At 41.9% G+C, this 18,488-nt stretch overlaps 1 protein-coding gene across 1 annotated transcript in view; it reads left to right on the top strand.

The window, feature by feature from the left end:
- The window catches only part of SGCG (sarcoglycan gamma), an 88,601-nt gene that overhangs the window by 62,290 nt on the left and 7,823 nt on the right, over nucleotides 1-18,488 (top strand). Inside the window, exons 6-7 of the mRNA XM_021706804.1 lie at nucleotides 2,700-2,819; nucleotides 15,535-15,607. Of these exons, the coding sequence (XP_021562479.1) occupies nucleotides 2,700-2,819; nucleotides 15,535-15,607 (193 nt within the window). The remainder of the gene's footprint in view (nucleotides 1-2,699; nucleotides 2,820-15,534; nucleotides 15,608-18,488) is intronic.

Raw genomic sequence — 18,488 nt, forward strand, 5'->3', positions numbered from 1 at the left:
CTCAGACATTGTCTTCCCAGGATGCCACTCCTGACTTTGGCACAGGCTGTGGATTCGTCAGGACTCTCTCAGGCTGGCAGCCCTGGGTTCATTATGCTGCCCCGACACCAGGCTTGTCTGCTTTTATGTTTAGGAGACCACACATTCCTCCAAGCTGTGGTCTACATCTCACACGTGTATACAGGGGGTACCAAAAAGATGTATGCACACTTTAAGAGATTGTTGAATTTGAATTTTGATTGTCGAAGTTGAATTTTATTATGGTAGCAATGTGCAGTATGATGTTCATTCAACCCCGTTTCTACCATTTTCAATGACTGTCCTGCTTTGTCGCAGGGTGATGCTAGCATTCATTGGATAAATGCCATCTTTTGAGCGAACGTCATACTTGAAATCGATATACATTTTGTGGCACCCCCTGTATATCCCCTGTATATATTCAGAGGGAGATCCCCCCTGAATATTCTTAGCAGGGATCTGTCCATTTGTGTTGAATAAAATAGACTTACTTTCCTGCATTTTCTTTGGTTTGGGTAAAGGTTATATGGCTTTGCAACTCCTACGTCCTATGTAGGTAAACTCATTTGTTGAATATTTTTTCAGTGTATATTAAATCATAGCTACAGAAAAAAAATTGTCAGCGTCATCATGTGTACTCAATACAGACTCCTGGGACTGTTATATGAACCTGCAATGAGGAAGACAGTGAACTGTCTCCAGAGAAATGATTCTGGTTTGTTTTGGGTTTTTTTTTTTTTTTGGTCTCAATTTTAAAGTCAGATAACTTCGTATTCACCATTAAATGCAAATCGGTGTTTATATAATAAATACATAAAGATTATCAGTGACCCAAAAGAGATAGAGACCCTAAGTCTCATAGAGGAAAAATAACATTAAATTATCAAAAAGTAGTGGGACTTTTTTAAAAACACACACAAAAAAGACATAGAGTGAAAAGCGAAATTCATTTTATAACTGTCACTCTCATCAAAAGAATTTATTTAAATGAAGACTCATTGGAGGGTTTCAAAGTATAAATTAATACAAGTATGTAAGAATACTTTGGTGACCGTGTTCCAAACTGATCAATGAGCTGCTAAGTGAAAATTTTTATTTCATTTCTATCAGGTACCCAACAATTTTGACGAGTACTATGAGGGGGACAGAAACACACACAAAAGTCATAATATATGACTTATTTTCTCAATTAACTTACTTCTATAGATAAGAATACAAAGCTAACATAAACAAGTTAGGGAATTCTTATAGCTTCTTAAGCAGATGGTGAAAGCTGTGCTCTAAAGAGAATCATCTGTGAAGCTGTCCAGATTAGAGGGATCGGAAAAACAAAGAGAAATTAGGAGGCCCGCGTGATGAATACCTGGGGTATGTTCACAACTGAGTGTATAAGAGAAGAAGACATTGAACACGATCTTGCAGCCCCACAGGGCACAGGGTTCCAGGACCTGGCACAGAGTAGGCACCCATTAAACACTTACTGAATACATTAATGAACTGGAGAGGGTGGTTCCAGAGCTCAAGAGAAGGGATTAAGCATGGAGGCAAGTAGAAGGAAAGATCACATGATGAAGACAAGAATTCTTAGGGGAAAGTAAGGGGTAAACACGTGAGGGTGTTCTCCCACAGTGGGGTCTGCTTTCCCTATGGAGGAAGAGGTGAGGATGTTTCCTAGGAATTGCGGCAGAGAAGAGATTCAAAATAGGATTCAGTTTCTGGATTAACGTGGACCACTAAAGTGAGCTATTTAAGCTAGGGGCGGTGGCTCACGACTGTAATCACAGCACTTTGGGAGGCAGAGGCGAGAGGATTGCCTGAGTTCACAGGTTCGAGACCCGCCTGGGTAACTTGGCGAGACCATCTCTACAATAAATCAAAAAATTAGCCGGGCATGGTGGCACACGCCTGTGGGTCCAGCTACTCTGGAGGCTGAGGCAGAAGGATCGCCTGAGCCCAGCAGGTTGGGGCTGTGGTATCTGTGAGCATGTCACTGTATCCCAGCCTGGGCGACAGAGTGAGATACTGACTCAAAGGGAAGGGAAGGGAAGAGAGGAGAAGAAAAAGAGGGCTATTTGTAAGATAATCCTTCACAAATCTCACATTTTGAAATGCAAAATCTTTAGCTGGTTAATAACCAAAAGAATACAAGTTTGATTATGAATAAGAGTATTATACTATTTGGGGCAAGTTTTGTAAATCTTCAAGTATAAACTCATAAATAATTATTTGCACATACACTTGATATGGATTAATATATGTTTGACATAAATTAATTTGAATAATACAATAGATTTAGGCTTAAAATTTGCAAAGTTTAATCATAGAAGCAATAAAACTATTGTTCCAAATGTTTAAGTATTTGGTACTGCTGGGTGACATGGCATGTGTAAAAATGGAGATGTTCCTTGTCTCTACAATAAATAAAAAATAAGCCAGGTGTGGTAGCGCAAGCCAGTAGTTCTGGCTACTTGGAAGGCCGAGGTAGAAGGATTGCCAGGGCCCAGCAGGTCGACGCTGGAGTGGCTATGAGTGTGCCACTGTACTCCACCTGGGCAACACAGTGAGACTCCAACTCTTAAAAAAAGCAAACACAAACAACAAAAAAAATAGAAATGTTGATGCTGCTTATAGTAAACACTTTATAATAAACAGATAATAAACTGTTTGAACTAATCCTTCAGGTCCCAAAATGGTAGAAGCCCAGAGTCAACAGTTTCAGATCAACTCCAAAGATGGCAAGCCACTCTTTACTGTGGATGAGAAGGAAGTTGTGGTTGGAACAGATAGACTTCGAGTAACAGGTATGTAGTAACTCGAGAAAAATAATATCCCACGGAGTACACTTCTGCAAAAGCACATTGTACAATTGGCGCGCTGACTCTGGAGCCTTTCAGGCAGATAAGAAAAGGGAGTTTGAATGTGTTGACTTTTCTTTGTGGTGTGTCTGTTGGCAGTTCTCGGATACTCTCTTAGAAGGATGAGACCACAAATCTTTGCCCACTCTTTTCTTCGGCCATATTGTTATTTTTGTTCCTTCCAACTGGAGTAACCCAAAGTCTTGTCATATTTCTCTATCATCCACACACTGTCTGTTTTCCAGGTTTAATGTATTCCCATCCTATCAGGTACTTGTACTTCCTGTATTTCTACAGGAAAAAAAAAACTTTTCCCTTGTTGAACTAAATGTTGAACAGGGTTCTCATAGGACTCATTTTTAGGACTGAGAACGAAAAAATTTCGTTAAAAAATGTTTCAGAACATATTCCAGGTTCACTTGCTGAGCTTCTGTAAAGACTAAAAGACAGAAACAATCAGACGTGTTAAATCTATTCTAGTATGTTTCTGTGCTATTCTGAAAACCAATAGTCAAGATACTCTCTCACACAATATTACCAATACTCTCAAATAAAAAAGAAATGAGGTTTCCTGGCTTAGGAACTAGACTCACCCCCTAATACAAGGTTTTATGTAATATATAATTCCTAACAAAAAGCTATAAAAATATAGCCTAATATTGCAGCATACTCTAAGGCAGTAGTGTCTCTGGTTTTCTTACTGCAGCAAAGGACACTAGGAAATGTAATGAAAGGAAATTGATCATCGCTTCATGACGTGCCTTGGGCATTGGAAACCCACCGTTGTGTAGTGTAGACGTATGGGCCTTGTAGACCTAGATTCTCTTTCTGCCTTCACAACTACAACTGGCACGGTCTCAGGCAAGATACTTGAGTCCCTGTTGGATGTTTGTTCACTTTTAAAAATGAAGTGATAATATCTACTGTGCTACCATTGCTGGATTAAATAGATCAATGTGTGGCACAGGACAGCAGAGTTCTTGGTGAGTATTACTGCACTGTAGGACTATAAGATCTATAGGGAAACAGTCTAAGTGACAGTTCAGATCATTTCAAACTCCAGCCATCCAGAATCAAGAAAGTGAACTTTTCCTTTGCCCAGGACTCCTTCCAGGCTCTGACATCAAGTCGTGAAACAGTTGAGAAAAGTTAATAGGCAACTAAATTATTTATTACCTGCATGCATCACATTGCTGGGCTTCACCCCAAGAGTTTCTGATTTGGTAGATCTGAAATGAAACTTGAGAATTTACATTTTAAAAAATATTTCATCTCATTTTATTTTATTGTAGATACGTGGGGTATAAGTCAGGATTAACTACACAAGCAGGTTGTGTGTAGTTGAAGTTTGTGATGCTACCTGCCCCCCCGCCCAGTGTCCAGCAACTGCCAATGCCCCCTTGTGCTGATGTGATTAATGTTCAGGTCCCACTTATGAGTGAGAACATTCAATATTCGGTTCTTTGCTTCTGGGATAGATTGCTAAGTACGATGGTCTCCAACTCCAACCAATTTGCTGCAAAGTCCACGATTTTGTTCTTTATGGTTCTTTATGGCTGCATAATACTCCATTGGGTATATGGACCACATCTTTTTTATCCAGTCCAGTTTTGATGGGCAGCAGTGTTGGCTCCATGTTTTTGTTATGAGACTCTGCGCATCTAACAAGTTTCCAGGTGGTGCTGATGCCACAGCTCTGGGGACCAGGCTTTGAGAACCATCGCCCCACACTATCTTGATTAGAGACAGCAGGAGAAACAGCAGATCAGCCACACCTAGATGCTCCCTCTAGCATATATGTCCAAGTTATCCTTTTTAAAGACAGGTCATAGTCTTCTCTTTCCTACTTTTTTTTTCCTTGTCTGAGGCAAACATTTTTCCCAAACTCCTTCTCTCCTGTGAAACTAGAGCAAATATACTCCCACCTCTAACGACTGTGTACTGCGCTTGCTGTTTTGTCATAATTTGGAGTTCGTATTGCCAGGGAGCCCGTGAGCAGCGAGTGTATGAACACTACCATTTTAGCCAGACCTTCACGCTTCTCAGCTTTCCAGTATGTTCCCGGCTTCCCAAAATTTTGTGATTGAATAAACCAAAGAATTCCACAGTTCTGACTGTTTTTCATTCTGTCTTTCCATCCAAGGCCTATCTCTCTCTCTCTCTATTATATAACTCTGGCTTTCTTAACCTTAACATTAATATTTTGGGGCCAGGCGTGGTGGCTCATGCTTGTAATCCCAGCACTTTGGGAGGCTGAAGTGGGAGAACTGCTTGAGCCCAGAAGTTCAAGACCAGCCTGAGCAACGTGGCAAGACCTTGTCTTTACAATAAATAAAAAAATTAGCCAGGTGTGGTGACACACACCTGTAGTACCAGCTACTTGGGAGGCTGAGGCAGAAGGCTCACCTGAGCCCATGGTTATGGTGAGCTGTGATTGTGCCATTGCATTCCAGCCTGGGCAACAGAGTGAAAGCCTGACTCAAAAAAAAAAATGGGCTGGATCGAGTTTTTGGTAGGGGGTTAAGGGACTGTCCTGTGCATTGCAGAATGTTTAGCAGCATGCCTGGCCTTCACTCACAGGATCAAAAGTATCCCCACCCCACCAGTTGTGACAACCAGAAATGTCTTTAGACAATGCCAGAAGTGCCCTGGGGTGCAGCGTAGACCCTCTGTTCTACCTTAAATGTATAGCGTTTCTCTGGAATCTATTAACATTGACTTCATGTTGACTATGTGTCAGTATTTAAGCTAAATACTCACAGTACAAAATAATGAAGACACGCGCCCTTTGACATGATGGTCACGTGTTGGCGGGGGGATGGGACACACATTAATTTGTGGGATGCCATCAGCTAAGGATGTTTGGGCAAAGGGTTAGAGGGGCGCCTGGAGGAGGGACTCTCTTCGGCCAAAGTTGGGTGGGAAGAGAGACATTTGAAGAAAGAGACATTTGAGCTGGTCCTAGAAGGATGGAAGTCCATCAGGAAGACCACACGAGGATGATCATTCTACACAGAGTGCAGAGCATGATGGATATTAGTGGACAGTTGCTCAAAATAACAATGAATCACTTTCTGAGAACCAGCCTGAGTCCCAATTTCAGTGGCCCCACTGAATGAGCACGGCCCTGAGGGCATATCTCACCCCTCGCTGCTTCAGCTACAAAGATCTGTAGCCACTGATCTCTCACTGCTTGCCGGAGTAGCACACAGAATTCAACAAAGCAAACACGAATCAACGGTGACGTTCAACTGCAAGTCTTGCAAAAGATGCAGGGTTTCAAAAAGTAACATCATAATAATGGTCAAGAGAAATACCGGAATTGCTGGCAAAGCCACTAACAAAAGGTCAGGAATGTGAGAGTGCCAGCAACCGAAGAAGGGAACATCAGGCATGATGATGGCACAATAGTCCTGTCAAACATCCATCATCTTGCCATCGCAAGAGTGGTACTCACCCTGAGGATGCCTGACCTAAGCCCTTGCTTTGACCACTGTTGTCTCTCCTCATCTGCAGAGGATACATTCCTAGATTCCCAATGGATGTCTAAAACATGGATAGTACTAAACCCCATATATACTATATTATGTTTTCTTCCTAATACTTATCTATTATAGCATTTAATTTATAAATTAGGCAAAGTAAAAGACTAACAACAATAGCTGGTAATAAAATAGAATAATTATAATAATATAGTGTAATAATTATAATAGAATAATTATAGCAATGTACTGGAATAAAAATCATAAGAACTGTGATCTCGTTCTCAAAATACCTTATTCTATGGTACCTTCGTCTGGTGATGTTGTGACGTGATAAAATGCCTATGTGATGCAACAGAGGGAAGTGGGTGTTGCAAGCATCGTGACGGCATGTTGAAAACTTATGGATCGTTTGATAATTATCAAACTTATGGATCGTTTGGTAATTTTCCATTTAGTAATTCCAGACTGTGGAGGACCAAGGGTAACTGAAATCGTGGAAGGGAAAGCCTCAGATAAGGGAGGACTCCTATGTTATGGTCTTATTGCCAATGTGCAACACTGAGTAAACAATGCCCCATTATGCCACTGTGGCCGGCAGAATTCCAAGGATGCTCCCCAGTGACCTTTGCCCTTGTGTAACTACGCCCCCCCCAGTGTGGGTGGAATCTGTGAATATAATGAGATGTCACTCCCATGATTATGTATTTATATGGCCAGAAGATAATTTAGGTAGCCTAAGTTAGTCACATGAGCCCCTTATACAGGGGGTGCAAAAAAGAAGTATACGCATTCGAAGTATGACGTTTGCTCAAAAGATGTCATTCATCCAATGAATGCCAGCGTCACCATGCGACAGGCAGGACAGTCAAAGAAAATGGCAGAGGCATGGTTGTATGAATGTCATACTATACATTGCTACTGTAATTTAATTCAACTTCAAAAAATAATATATAGATCATATCTCTTAAAATGTGTATACTTTTTTGGGGGGGCACCCCCTGTAAACAGAGAGTTTAACCTGGCTGGTAGCAGAAGTAGAAGTCAGAGAAATTTGAAGAGCAAGAAAAACTCACTGCTCTGTTGTAGGACAATGGAGGTGCTATGTAACAAAAAGTGGGAGCATCTAGAAAGTGAGGTTGACGGCAAGGACCAGAGCCTCAGTCTTACACCTGCAAGAAACTGATTCCTACTTACCCTGAGTAAGCTGGGAAGCGGATTCTTGCCTTGAGCTTCTAGATGAAAGCCCCACCTGGCTGATACCCAGAATACCACGAGCACAAACCTCCACCAGCTTCACTGGGTAGGACTTTGGGCCTACGGAACTGCCAGCAGACAAATGGGTATTGTTTCAAGCAGTTAAGTTTGTCATAACTTGTCACATAGAAATAGAAAACTAAATAAAGCCATCACATACCTCCAACTGTGTTGGAAAAAATTCACCAAAAACTCCTTGATGTATCCTTTATTTCATATAATTTAATAGCCATTAGAATTATGACTATGTTTTTGCTAAATACAAAATATGATATGGACGCTTTTATAAACTTAAAAGTTTCAAGACAAATTCCCGTTCAAACTTTTCTCCATTGCTTACGATAACAGTTGGGTTCCGTTTTAAGTGGTTTGACTCCAAGTAGCCTTTGGCGTTTCTCAGACCAGAAAAGCAGCAGCAGTTGACGGCCAAGGAAGGAGGAGCCACAGGGGAAGAGACAGAGCCAGCTTGGTACCCCCAAAGCTATTGAACTAATAAAATAATAAATAAATAAGAGAGAAAAAATAAAGTAAAAAAATAAAAGGAACAAAAGACCCAGGTAAAACTGGCTTCCACTGTAAGGACGTACATGATCTCAGATAAAAGAACCTGGAGGTTGGGTGGAGACCAAGTAATGTTTTACTCCAGCTTTTTCTCTCTGCAAATGTCTTGAGAGTCCCCTTTGGTTGCAAAACTGTTCCATCAATTCCAAACATCACCTCCTTCTGCAACATTCCAAAAAAACCTCGGTGATCTGGCCTCTTTGAGATGCCCTTCCAGCCTAAATTATCCTCATATTAAATTACTTGTATTTCTTTTTAAGGGTCTTTTCTGCACTTTTCTCCCCTCTGGTCTTTTGCACAGCTACACTAAGCTCGGGCTCAGGGAAGGGATGAAATGACACTTCATTTAAGACTCCAAATTCCTGACTGTGCTAAATCCTAATCCTGACTCAGATAAAGAAGCATTTTCTTGCCATTGTTGTCATCTTAATTCCTCAAAGAATAAGAGAAAACCTGTCCTTAATTCCTACACAGCTTCCGTTTAGACATTAGTCAACTAGGAAACTGAAGAATAGTTTTTAAATGAAATCTATGGAGATCAAACAATTTCACCAGTTCAGTTTATCATCAGTCTAGGCCTTTAAGCAGTCACCTCCCACCACCCCACACAAAAAATAGAATTGGTCCTCAAGTAGCCACAGTTAAGATATAAAACATCATTTTAATAACCCCAGTTTCAGAGCATATTATTGGAATAGCACAAAATATGTTGTCTTCAAAAAATACTCTATACCATTGTCAGACTGGCTTCTGGCAGATGATAAATTGTGAGTTTGGCTACCCCAAATGTATTTTAGGTCCTTGGCAACAACTTGCTAGGCTGGGTCCATTCCCTAAGATTAAGTTTAAAAGCAAGGTTTTGTAATAGTATCCAATTCCCACCACTAATGAGAAAAACACGATTCAGTGATAGTCCCAGTTCAGTTTCCTTAGAGCTAAGCAGGATTATAGAAAGTCAAAAGTGATGGTGTAGAAATGCTGGTGTTATCCATAAAGCCAGGGACAAAAACATACCTGGAGAACCAAGAGTACAGCAGTTGAAGAAGTGAAAATAAGTGGAGATGTTAAGTCCCAAAAAAAGACATGAAGACAGACACCTGGAAGGTGCTTGGAGATGACTGTGTCCATCAACACACACCCAAGAGCACAGAACACACTGTGAGGCCGCTCTGTGGGCAGCTGATGAGCCTTGTTCCTCCATCAACAGTATTTCAGCTAAAAGGAACAGCATGGACACTGGAGACTCAGAAGGGGGAGGATGGGAAGGGAAGAAGGAAAAATCACCTGTCGGGTACAATGTGCATAGGTGAGGGTGGCAGGTACACATAAAGCCCAGGCTTCTTCACCCCCCTTCGATACATCTGTGTAACCAAAAGTTACTTGTAACCCCAAAGCTATTGAACCAATAAAACAATAAATAAACTAAAGGGAAAAAATAAAGTAAAAAAAAAGGAACAAAAGACCCAGGTAAAACTGGCTTCCACTGAAAGAATGTACATGATCTCACATAAAAGAGTCTGGAGGTTGGGTGAATCCAGGTTGATGAATGTGGAGACCAAGTAATGTTTTACTCCAGCTTTTTCTCTCTGCACATGTCTTGAGAGACCCCTTTGGTTGCAAAACTGTTCCATCAATTCCAAACTTCACCTCCCTCTGCAACATTCCCCAAAGGACCTCAGTGATCTGGCCTCTTTGAGTTGCCCTTCCTGCCTAAATTATCCTTGTGCTAAATTACTTGTATTTCTTTTGTAAGGGGTCTTTAGTTGGACTTCTGTTTTGTAACACAACTAAATATATACTGATTTTCAGTGAGGAATATAAGACATTCACATGTTGTGAGAGCCACTCTGTTTGGCTCTATCCTACCATCTTTTGTTTCACCTCTTCCACATCTGCAAAACATTTTCCTCTGAGGTCTTTTTTCATCTGGGGAAACAAATCCAAAAAAAGTCATCCTAGGTAAGACTGGGTGAGTAGGGAGGGTGATGCATGGGGATCATGCCAGTTTTGGTCAAAAACTGCTGAACTCTAAGCATGATGTGGGCAGGTGAGCTTGTAAATCACCTCTCATGAAATGAGCAAATGTGCTGAAAGAATCTCCAAAATAATTCATGTAGCTGAACGCAGCCTCTCACAACAATGTTAGCTGGTACATGCATGCTGATGGGTTCCTAGAATACTCACCCAGTCGGGTAAGCCTGTACTACAAGGGGGCGACCCTCTAAAAAAAACAATTTGTTTTTTGGGGTTCCCCACCATACTTTGAAGATGACTGAAGTTTAAACTTGTAAGAATCACAATTTTTTATAAATAAATTCTGGGTTTTTTGGCTCCCCCTCACAGACACATCAATTGAAGATATCTGTGAAACAGCCAAGCACCTACATCATGTCAGCTATGGGGTATGTGAACTATTGAGTGCTCAGAGGGGAAGTCTAGACTAGAGATATAAATGTGGGCATCATCAGCCAACTGGCCTCTGAAAGATGCCTGGCCAGAGGCCAAGTAAAGGAAGAGTAGCCACCAATGAAGAGTGAGAAGGGACAACAGTGTGATGGGAAGAATATTACAACAGCCATTTTCCTAGTGCCAGCAGAGATTATGTTCCCAGAATTGGGGCCCAGGAAAGATGAAGAAATTGTCCTTGGATTTACCATCATGGAGGTCATTGCTATGTTAAGGAGATAGTTTTTCATCAGATTATTAAAGGCGAAGGGCAGTCCAAGGTGGTTACAGAATGGCGAAGACAAGAGGCACTACAGACATTCTGCAGAAGTCTGGCAGTGTGGGAAAACAATGGGACGTTTTGGCATCACTTGAAAAGCCTGAATCGATCCATATATACTCAATGAACTATGGAATGAGTTTTAACAAATAGTTATCAGTGTAAACACAAAAATCTAACCAATGTCTGAGTATATATTATCCATTGCTTGAACAGAAGTATTAATTCTGAATTCTGTGCATTTCTGTAACTTAAAGGGCCTAGAAATGGCAGCATGTTGGAAACCATGGAATGACTTGCGGCCATTTGCTACCCAGTTGCTGGGCTCTACCAAAGAACTCCGTAGTTGCTGGGCTCTGTCCCCTGCACCTTCCAACTACCTTCACCACTTTAGTCTATTCTGTACTGCAGTCTTGCTACAGAGCTGCACATGGGTACCATTCATCCTAAAACGCCCTAGGATCCAGAGAGAAAAATGGTTCATTCAAATACTACTAATCACCGTAGAAGTGATGTCTCTTTTCAGAGACATATTCTAGGAAAAAAATTAACATCAGATTGAGTTTTGTTTTATTTTCCTTTTTTGGTTATACTTTCCTGTATAAATAATTTATATTATGCAGGATTCCTTTCGTGCATGATTTATATAATGATATCTTTTAGTAGAACCTTTCCCTGTCTAAAATTTAGATTATATTTCCTCAAGTAATATGTTCTATTTTTCAGAGGGAATAGATATTGCACCAATTATATTTTTACATAATCTTTGTTGGAAATACTTAAATATGAATGCAAACATTAAAAAATGCAATTAAATTGAAGATCAACATTCATTTACTGAGAATCATTTGACAAAACCATTTAGGAAAACCCATTTTATTAAATGCAAATAGGTTCTGAGGAATATTTACCTTGAAGCCGAATAGTAATAACATAATCAAGAGCATATAATTGGGGCATTTATAATTTCAATAATAAACTGCTGCTCTTATTTAAGGATAAGACATGTCAGTTTATACATTTCATATCTGCCTGTAAGTACATCACCATAATCACATGTCACTATATCACTAATTTCAGTCATACTAGAAGGTAAATAATTGACATGCATTTAAAAACTAATTATTGAGTTCTATTTCCCTGCAAAAATAGTACCACTGAAACTTTTAAAATAATTTCAGCTCTTAAGGGAAAAAGAGTTGAAACTGTTGCGAACGTTGATCCTACAACTTGGGTCATTCTTGCCATACCCAATTAAATTGGAGTCTAGGAACCAAGAGGAAAAAGCTCTCAGGACACAGAGCACCTGCTCCAAGAACTGAATATTCCTCAAGCCAGCTGCTGAAGCAGTCCGCTGTAACCCTGTGACCACTTTTACCTAGTAAATGCTGACAGGCCCTGCCACGACTCTAAGACTAGTCTTTCCTGCCACCACCACTCACTAGTCAGAGTTTGCCAGCCCCCAGAAGCTTCTCTAGGGCTTTCTTTCAAAACAAGACCCAGCATTTTTCTTTCTAATGAAACGCTCAACTTTCTCTTTGTTCTTTGAACGTAACAAAGACCATGCAGCCCAAGTTACAGTTCTGTGACTTTCCAATCAAACGTTTAGTTTACAGATTTGTCTCTGTATTATTTGGAATTTGACACTGTGCTCAAAGAGAAATTGCCTATGCAGTTGGATGGAACATATTGCCATATCTAGGTTGGTTTTACAAAAGGACTATGTCTTAAAGAATAAAATGTGTTGGCATTTTTTTCTCAGACATCATATCATTTTGTTTATATAAAAATAGTAGGAGAAAATAATTGCACAGAAGCTTATGGCCCATATTCCTTTTGTTTCTACTTTCTTAGCTATGGAAAGAAATCATTATCTGTTGATGATTTATAAAACTCACCCTAGGCTTCTCAGAGCAAAGCACTTCTCATGCTTCAAACAATGGTATGAAAACCACAATAAATCTACATATGTATAAAGCTATTAGCATATCTCTACTTGTCTTATGAACAGCCGACTTGAGGTATATTTTTCTTTTCTTTTATGCCGGGGTGCCAAAAAAATGAATACACATTTTAAGTGATGTTGTCTATGTATTTTAGTTTTCTGTCGTCAGAAGTGTCTAGACGCAGAAGGTAGTCACTTTGAGCACCTCTTGTAATTGCAGAAGTCAAGTGTGACTTGTGTTCACCTTTTGTTACCATATATATTGAGTATCACAATTTTAATACAGTTTTTTCTTTCTTAAAATGCGTATACATTTTTGGTACCGTCTGTATTTTGCAAATCAGGAGAAGCAAGAAGGAATGGAAAAGATAAAGAGGACACACAGATCATATAAATCACTGGGTTATTTCCCTCTGTACACTCAACAGAAGATGTCTACACTTCAGGCAAACCAGATGTTGTACTATAAAATCTGATTGGCACGGTTTATTGTGGAAACTCCAGTGCTTAGTATAGCCCACTTTACATAATGGCTCCATCATCATTTAGGTCTGCTTAAGTGGTGTTTTCAGAAGGCGTGACTTCTTGTATCTTGTATGAGGATCGGTTTCTTCTCTGAATAGAATTTACATGAATTATAATATAATTTTCGTGAAACATTATCCTCCACTTATGTGTGTTCCTTTATTTCAGTTGATTATAGTCTCTATGTAAATCGTCTTGCTAAATCTGTTTGTAATTTTAAAGTTTCGTTTTGTACTGATTTAAGTCTCTTTGATTTATGTGCCATAGCTATTATTTCTTGAATGAGGGTTTTTAGTGTGGGTTTTTGTCATGTCTTCCTAGTTAAATAAAATAACTAATGTTATTTAGTAACTATGTTACTAAAGCAGTAATTATAATGATAAAGAAGCTAATAAAGTTAGTAATATCGTTGGGGAAAATGTGAGGGTGTTGTGAACTGTCGCGTTAGTAGGGGCTGCTGACGAGACCTTTTGCCCAGGATGAGGACTTCTCAACCTAGTGTCTGTGAAACGTTTACCCAGGTCAATTTTTTTTTATTGTATCATATCAAAACGAGAACAAGAGCAGATTAAAGATGCAGATGCTCCTCGACTTACAATGGGGTTGACTCTCAACAAACCAGTCACAAGTCGGGGACCATCGGTATGTCTGAAAGAGGAGAGTCTGCACAGCATGAGGATGGTCCTGGGAACCTTGTGGAACCTTCAGCAAGAAAAACACAGTATTTGGAAGCCATAGTGCAGAGCCAAGGCGGGGGCAGAGCCTTAACTAGGGAAAGGGTCTAAGCCAGGGGTGGGGCCTAAGCCAGGGTGGGGCTTGAGCCAGGGGAGGTCCTTCAGCAGGCGTGGAGCCTCAACTAGAGGTGGGGCCTAAGTCATGGGTGGAGCCTAAGCCAGGTGTGAGGCTTGAGCCAGAGGCAGGGCCTCAGCCAGGGTGGGGCTTGAGACAGCGGCAGGGCCTCAACTAGGGGTGGGATGGGGCCTAAATAAGCCCGACTCAACTGAGTAAATCATGATGTGTATATAGGCATATATGCAAGTATATGGTGCTACTTAGATCTATGCGTATGCTCGTAAAATTCAGGATCAAAGATATTTTGGGTATAATGTGAAAGAAAAATGAATATTTCCATGTAGAATCCTCGACGTCTCCAGTGACCTGGATCGTCGACCATTCCTAAACGCTCAGCACATTTTCCCGTCCCTGGGCTACTGACTGCTCTCTTTGAAATCCTGGCCCAGAGCCCTCAGATGTGCATAAACGTCTATTCATTGTAAGGTTCCGACCCACCGCATTTTCTGACACAGTCTTGCCCGGTGCCTTAGAGTAATTCTTCCCCACTGATGGCCCTCAGAATAATTGAGTTTCCCTGTCCTTCTGGTGCACTGCTCTCTTTCATGCCTTCATCTGCGAATGAGAAACCCTATAGTATGTGGATTAAGTGGGCCCTGAACTCAAATTACATGCCTGCCTCTGCTCCGCTGTGTAACCCTAGACAAGTTAAGCACCCTTTCTGTTCCTCAGTTTCCTCGTGGGTAAATATATAACCTGTAGCATGAGAGTCTGAGTATTAAACAAGCTAGGATGCATCTCAGGCTATGTTGCTTTCACCCGTGTTCTCAGCACCCCCAACTGATACAGCACCCTGCCTATCATAAGTTTCCCAGACTAATGATTCAACTGAGAAAGTACCAATGCCTAGGAATTAGACGATCCATTTTAAAGATTTAAAATTTTTGATTTTCCTGTAAATATACTGTCATGCCCAAGAAACAAATGGCACAAGATATGGTTTTGACACACAATCTAGAATGAGTCCAATTACTATGAGTTAAACTATTTGGACATATGTGATTTTTCTGCAGGAATTTTTTTCTTTTTCGGTTTGAGGGCTAATATTACTCTCTAGTGTTCACACAAGCCTGCTGATGTGTAATCGCTTTGAAAAACGTTATCTTGTTGACATTAACCTAGTGAAACTGTGATGTCCTCAGAAAAGTAAGAAAGCAGGTGGACCTTTTTTGCCTCTGTGACTCAAACATCTGCACACACTCAGCAGCTCAAGAACAGAATCTGTGCGTGCTGCCATATGTAGACAAAGTGTTTAATTAGCCTGGTGCCACCTGTTTCACATCTGCCGCTCACACACCTGTGGTTTTTGTTTAGGGCCTGAAGGGGCTCTTTTTGAGCACTCAGTGGAGACGCCCCTTGTCAGAGCTGACGCATTTCAGGACCTTAGGTAAGAGTTTTTGTTCAAATATTAACAAACTCTCCTTAGGAGACAACTGGACGTGTGCGTTAGCAGTTACTGTGACTCAATTGTTTCTTGTTGCACGTGTTGTCTTTATTTTCAAGACTTTCCTCTAGTAACTAGATAGTATGTGTTAAAATCCAAGAGGTGGAGCCAGGCTCCGTGGCTCAGCCTATAATCCCAGCGCTTTGGGAGGCCAAGGTGAGTGGATTGCCTGAGTCCGCGGGTTCGAGACCTGCCTGGGCAACTTGGCGAGACCTCATCTCTACAATAAATCCAAAAAAATCAGCCGGGTGTGATAGTGCATGCCTGTAATTCCGGCTACTCGGAAGACTGAGGTGGAAGGCTTGCTGGAGCCCAGCGGCTCGAGGCTGCGGTGGCCGGGAGTATGTCACTGCACTCCAGTCTGGGCGACGGAGTGAGACTCCAACTCAAAATGCTGTAATTCCAGCATTTGAGGAGGTGCGAGAGGATTGCCTGAGTCCAGGGGTTCAAGACCAGACTGGGCAACATAGCAAGACCTGGCCTCTACAAAGAAATAAAAAAAATTAGCCAGGTATGGTGGCGGGCACCTATAGTCCCAGCTACTCGGGAGGCTGAGGCAGGAGGACCACCTAAGCCCAAAGTTTGAGGCTGCAGTGAGCTGTGATCGTGTCAGAGTGCTCCAGCCTGGGCAACAGAGTGAGACCCCCGACTCAAAAAAAAAAATTCAAAGGAGGGCAAAAAGTCCTACCAACTCCACACTCTTATTGCCTCTGAACTCTGGCCTCCTGATCTTCCTGGCCTCACAATTCCAGCAGCCTGCTCCTGCCTCCAGTCTGTTCCTCTCCAGTCTAGCCCCATTCCCACACTGGTATCAGAGTAACTTTGTCGGCGCAAGTTGGCTAAAATACTCCCTTGACCCCACAGCAGCGGTAGGAAAACCCCCAGGGCTCCATGATCTGGGCTGTGGCTGGTAGCGGCTCCTCCCTTCCCTGCAGCCCAGATGCGAGCGGCTGCCTCCCCCTCTCCCTGCCTACATTACCGGCCCCACCCTGGACTTTGCACAAGCTGTTCCACCTTCCCGGACGGACCCCCTACCCCCCAAAGGCCTCATGGGTGTCTGCTCATCCTTCAAGTGCTCCTTCAGATGCCAGAGAGTTAGGATTCATGCCTTTCACAAACACATCACTTCCCCTGGGGAGACAGCATACTTCTTTGAAATGTACGTGTGCATCTTCACGTTGGCCTCTCCATCGCTACGCCGTCTGCACACAAGGCAAAGCCTTAGCTCCTGTTAGTGGAAAGCAGAGTGCCCTGCGTGGGCCTTGAAAGGTGGGAAGGGAACTGGGTGCGGTGGCTCACACCTGTCATCCCAGCACTTTGGGAGGCTGAGGTGAGAGGATTGCCTGAGCCCAGGGGCTCGAGACCAGCCTGGGCAACTTGGTAAGACCTCACCTCTACAATAAAAAAACCAAAAGATTAGCTGGGCACAGTGGTGCGCGACTGAAGTTCCAGCCTCTTGGAAGGCTGGGGTGGAAGGATCACCTGAGCCCAGCGGGTCAAGGCTGTGGTGGCCATGAGCGTGTCACTGCACTCCAGACAGAGTGAGACTGGCTCAAAAAAAAAAAAAAAAAAATGCAAAAGGCATTCCTGACAATGCCAGTGTACTTTAAAATGTGCTCTATCAGTAGAGAAAAAACATCATAAAAAACAAGTGCAGGCAATCCCCTTAGGTCCTCTCCTGCTGGAGGAGCTTTTCTGTCCTCTCAATAAATTTTGCTTTCAGAAAGAAAGAAAAAAAGAGTGAGAGAGAGGAAGGAAGGAAGGAAGGAAGGAAGGAAGGAAGGAAGGAAGGAAGGAAGGAAGGAAGGAAGGAAGGAAGGAAGGAAGGAAAAACCAAGCACACAGTAAATCTGTATTGGCAAAATAGTTGGAGACTTTTCTTGTCTCTTTTCTTCTAAATGTGGTAAAATACATACACATAAAACTCACCATTGTCACCGTTTGTAGTGTCCCGTTCAGTCATGTTAAGCATACTCACACTGTTTTGCAACCATCACCTCTATCCTCAAGCCTTGGTCATCTTCCCAGACTCAAATTGTATATTCACTGAGCAGCCCCCGACACCCCCCACCCAGCCCTGACAACCTCTATCCACTTTCTATCTCTGTGGATTTGACTGCTCCAGGGACCGCATGTCCAGGATCGGGCTTATTTAGCTCAGCATAATCTCCACACCTTTGGAATATCTTTACATGATATCCCGAGTATGTGGAACCCCCCAGTTTCATGTATAAACATACTCTTTCGACAGTCTTTGTGCCTGTGTATTTCACCCTATCACGAGGCTACAGAATGTCCCTTCCTGCTAGAACTGTGGACTCTAGTCATATATTTGTATTTTTTTAGCAAGAACAAATAATATTTTTAAAAAACAAAGACTCTTTAAGCTATCACTGACCACATTTGGAATCTGAACTTGAAATTTATGCAGGACAATTAGCTTATGATTACAAATTAATATCATAGGGAAATAAAGTACAGAGGAATCCTAGCTTTAGATAAGGCAGGTGACCTTGGCCAAAATAACCCTTCCAGACAATCTTTTTTTTTTTTTTTTTTTTTTTTGAGTTGGAGTCTCACTCTGTCGCCCACACGGGATTGCGGGGGACGCCCCCGGCCACCCCCTCCTGGACCTGCTGGGTTCTACCGATCCTTCTGTGGTTCATCTTGGCCTTTGGGATTCCTCTGACATACTGAGCTCGTGGCTGTGGTACTGGCTTGTGCCCCTTGGAGACACTTTCTGTTTCACCCCCCAGGTGATCATCCTCAGTCTATCCATTTAATCTTTAATCTTGCCCTGAGCTAAGGAAGAAAACGTTCCTGA

Source organism: Carlito syrichta, unplaced genomic scaffold (assembly GCF_000164805.1).
Source record: "Carlito syrichta isolate Samal-C Ts95f unplaced genomic scaffold, Tarsius_syrichta-2.0.1 Scaffold316024, whole genome shotgun sequence".
Taxonomy (NCBI): Eukaryota; Metazoa; Chordata; class Mammalia; order Primates; family Tarsiidae; genus Carlito; species Carlito syrichta.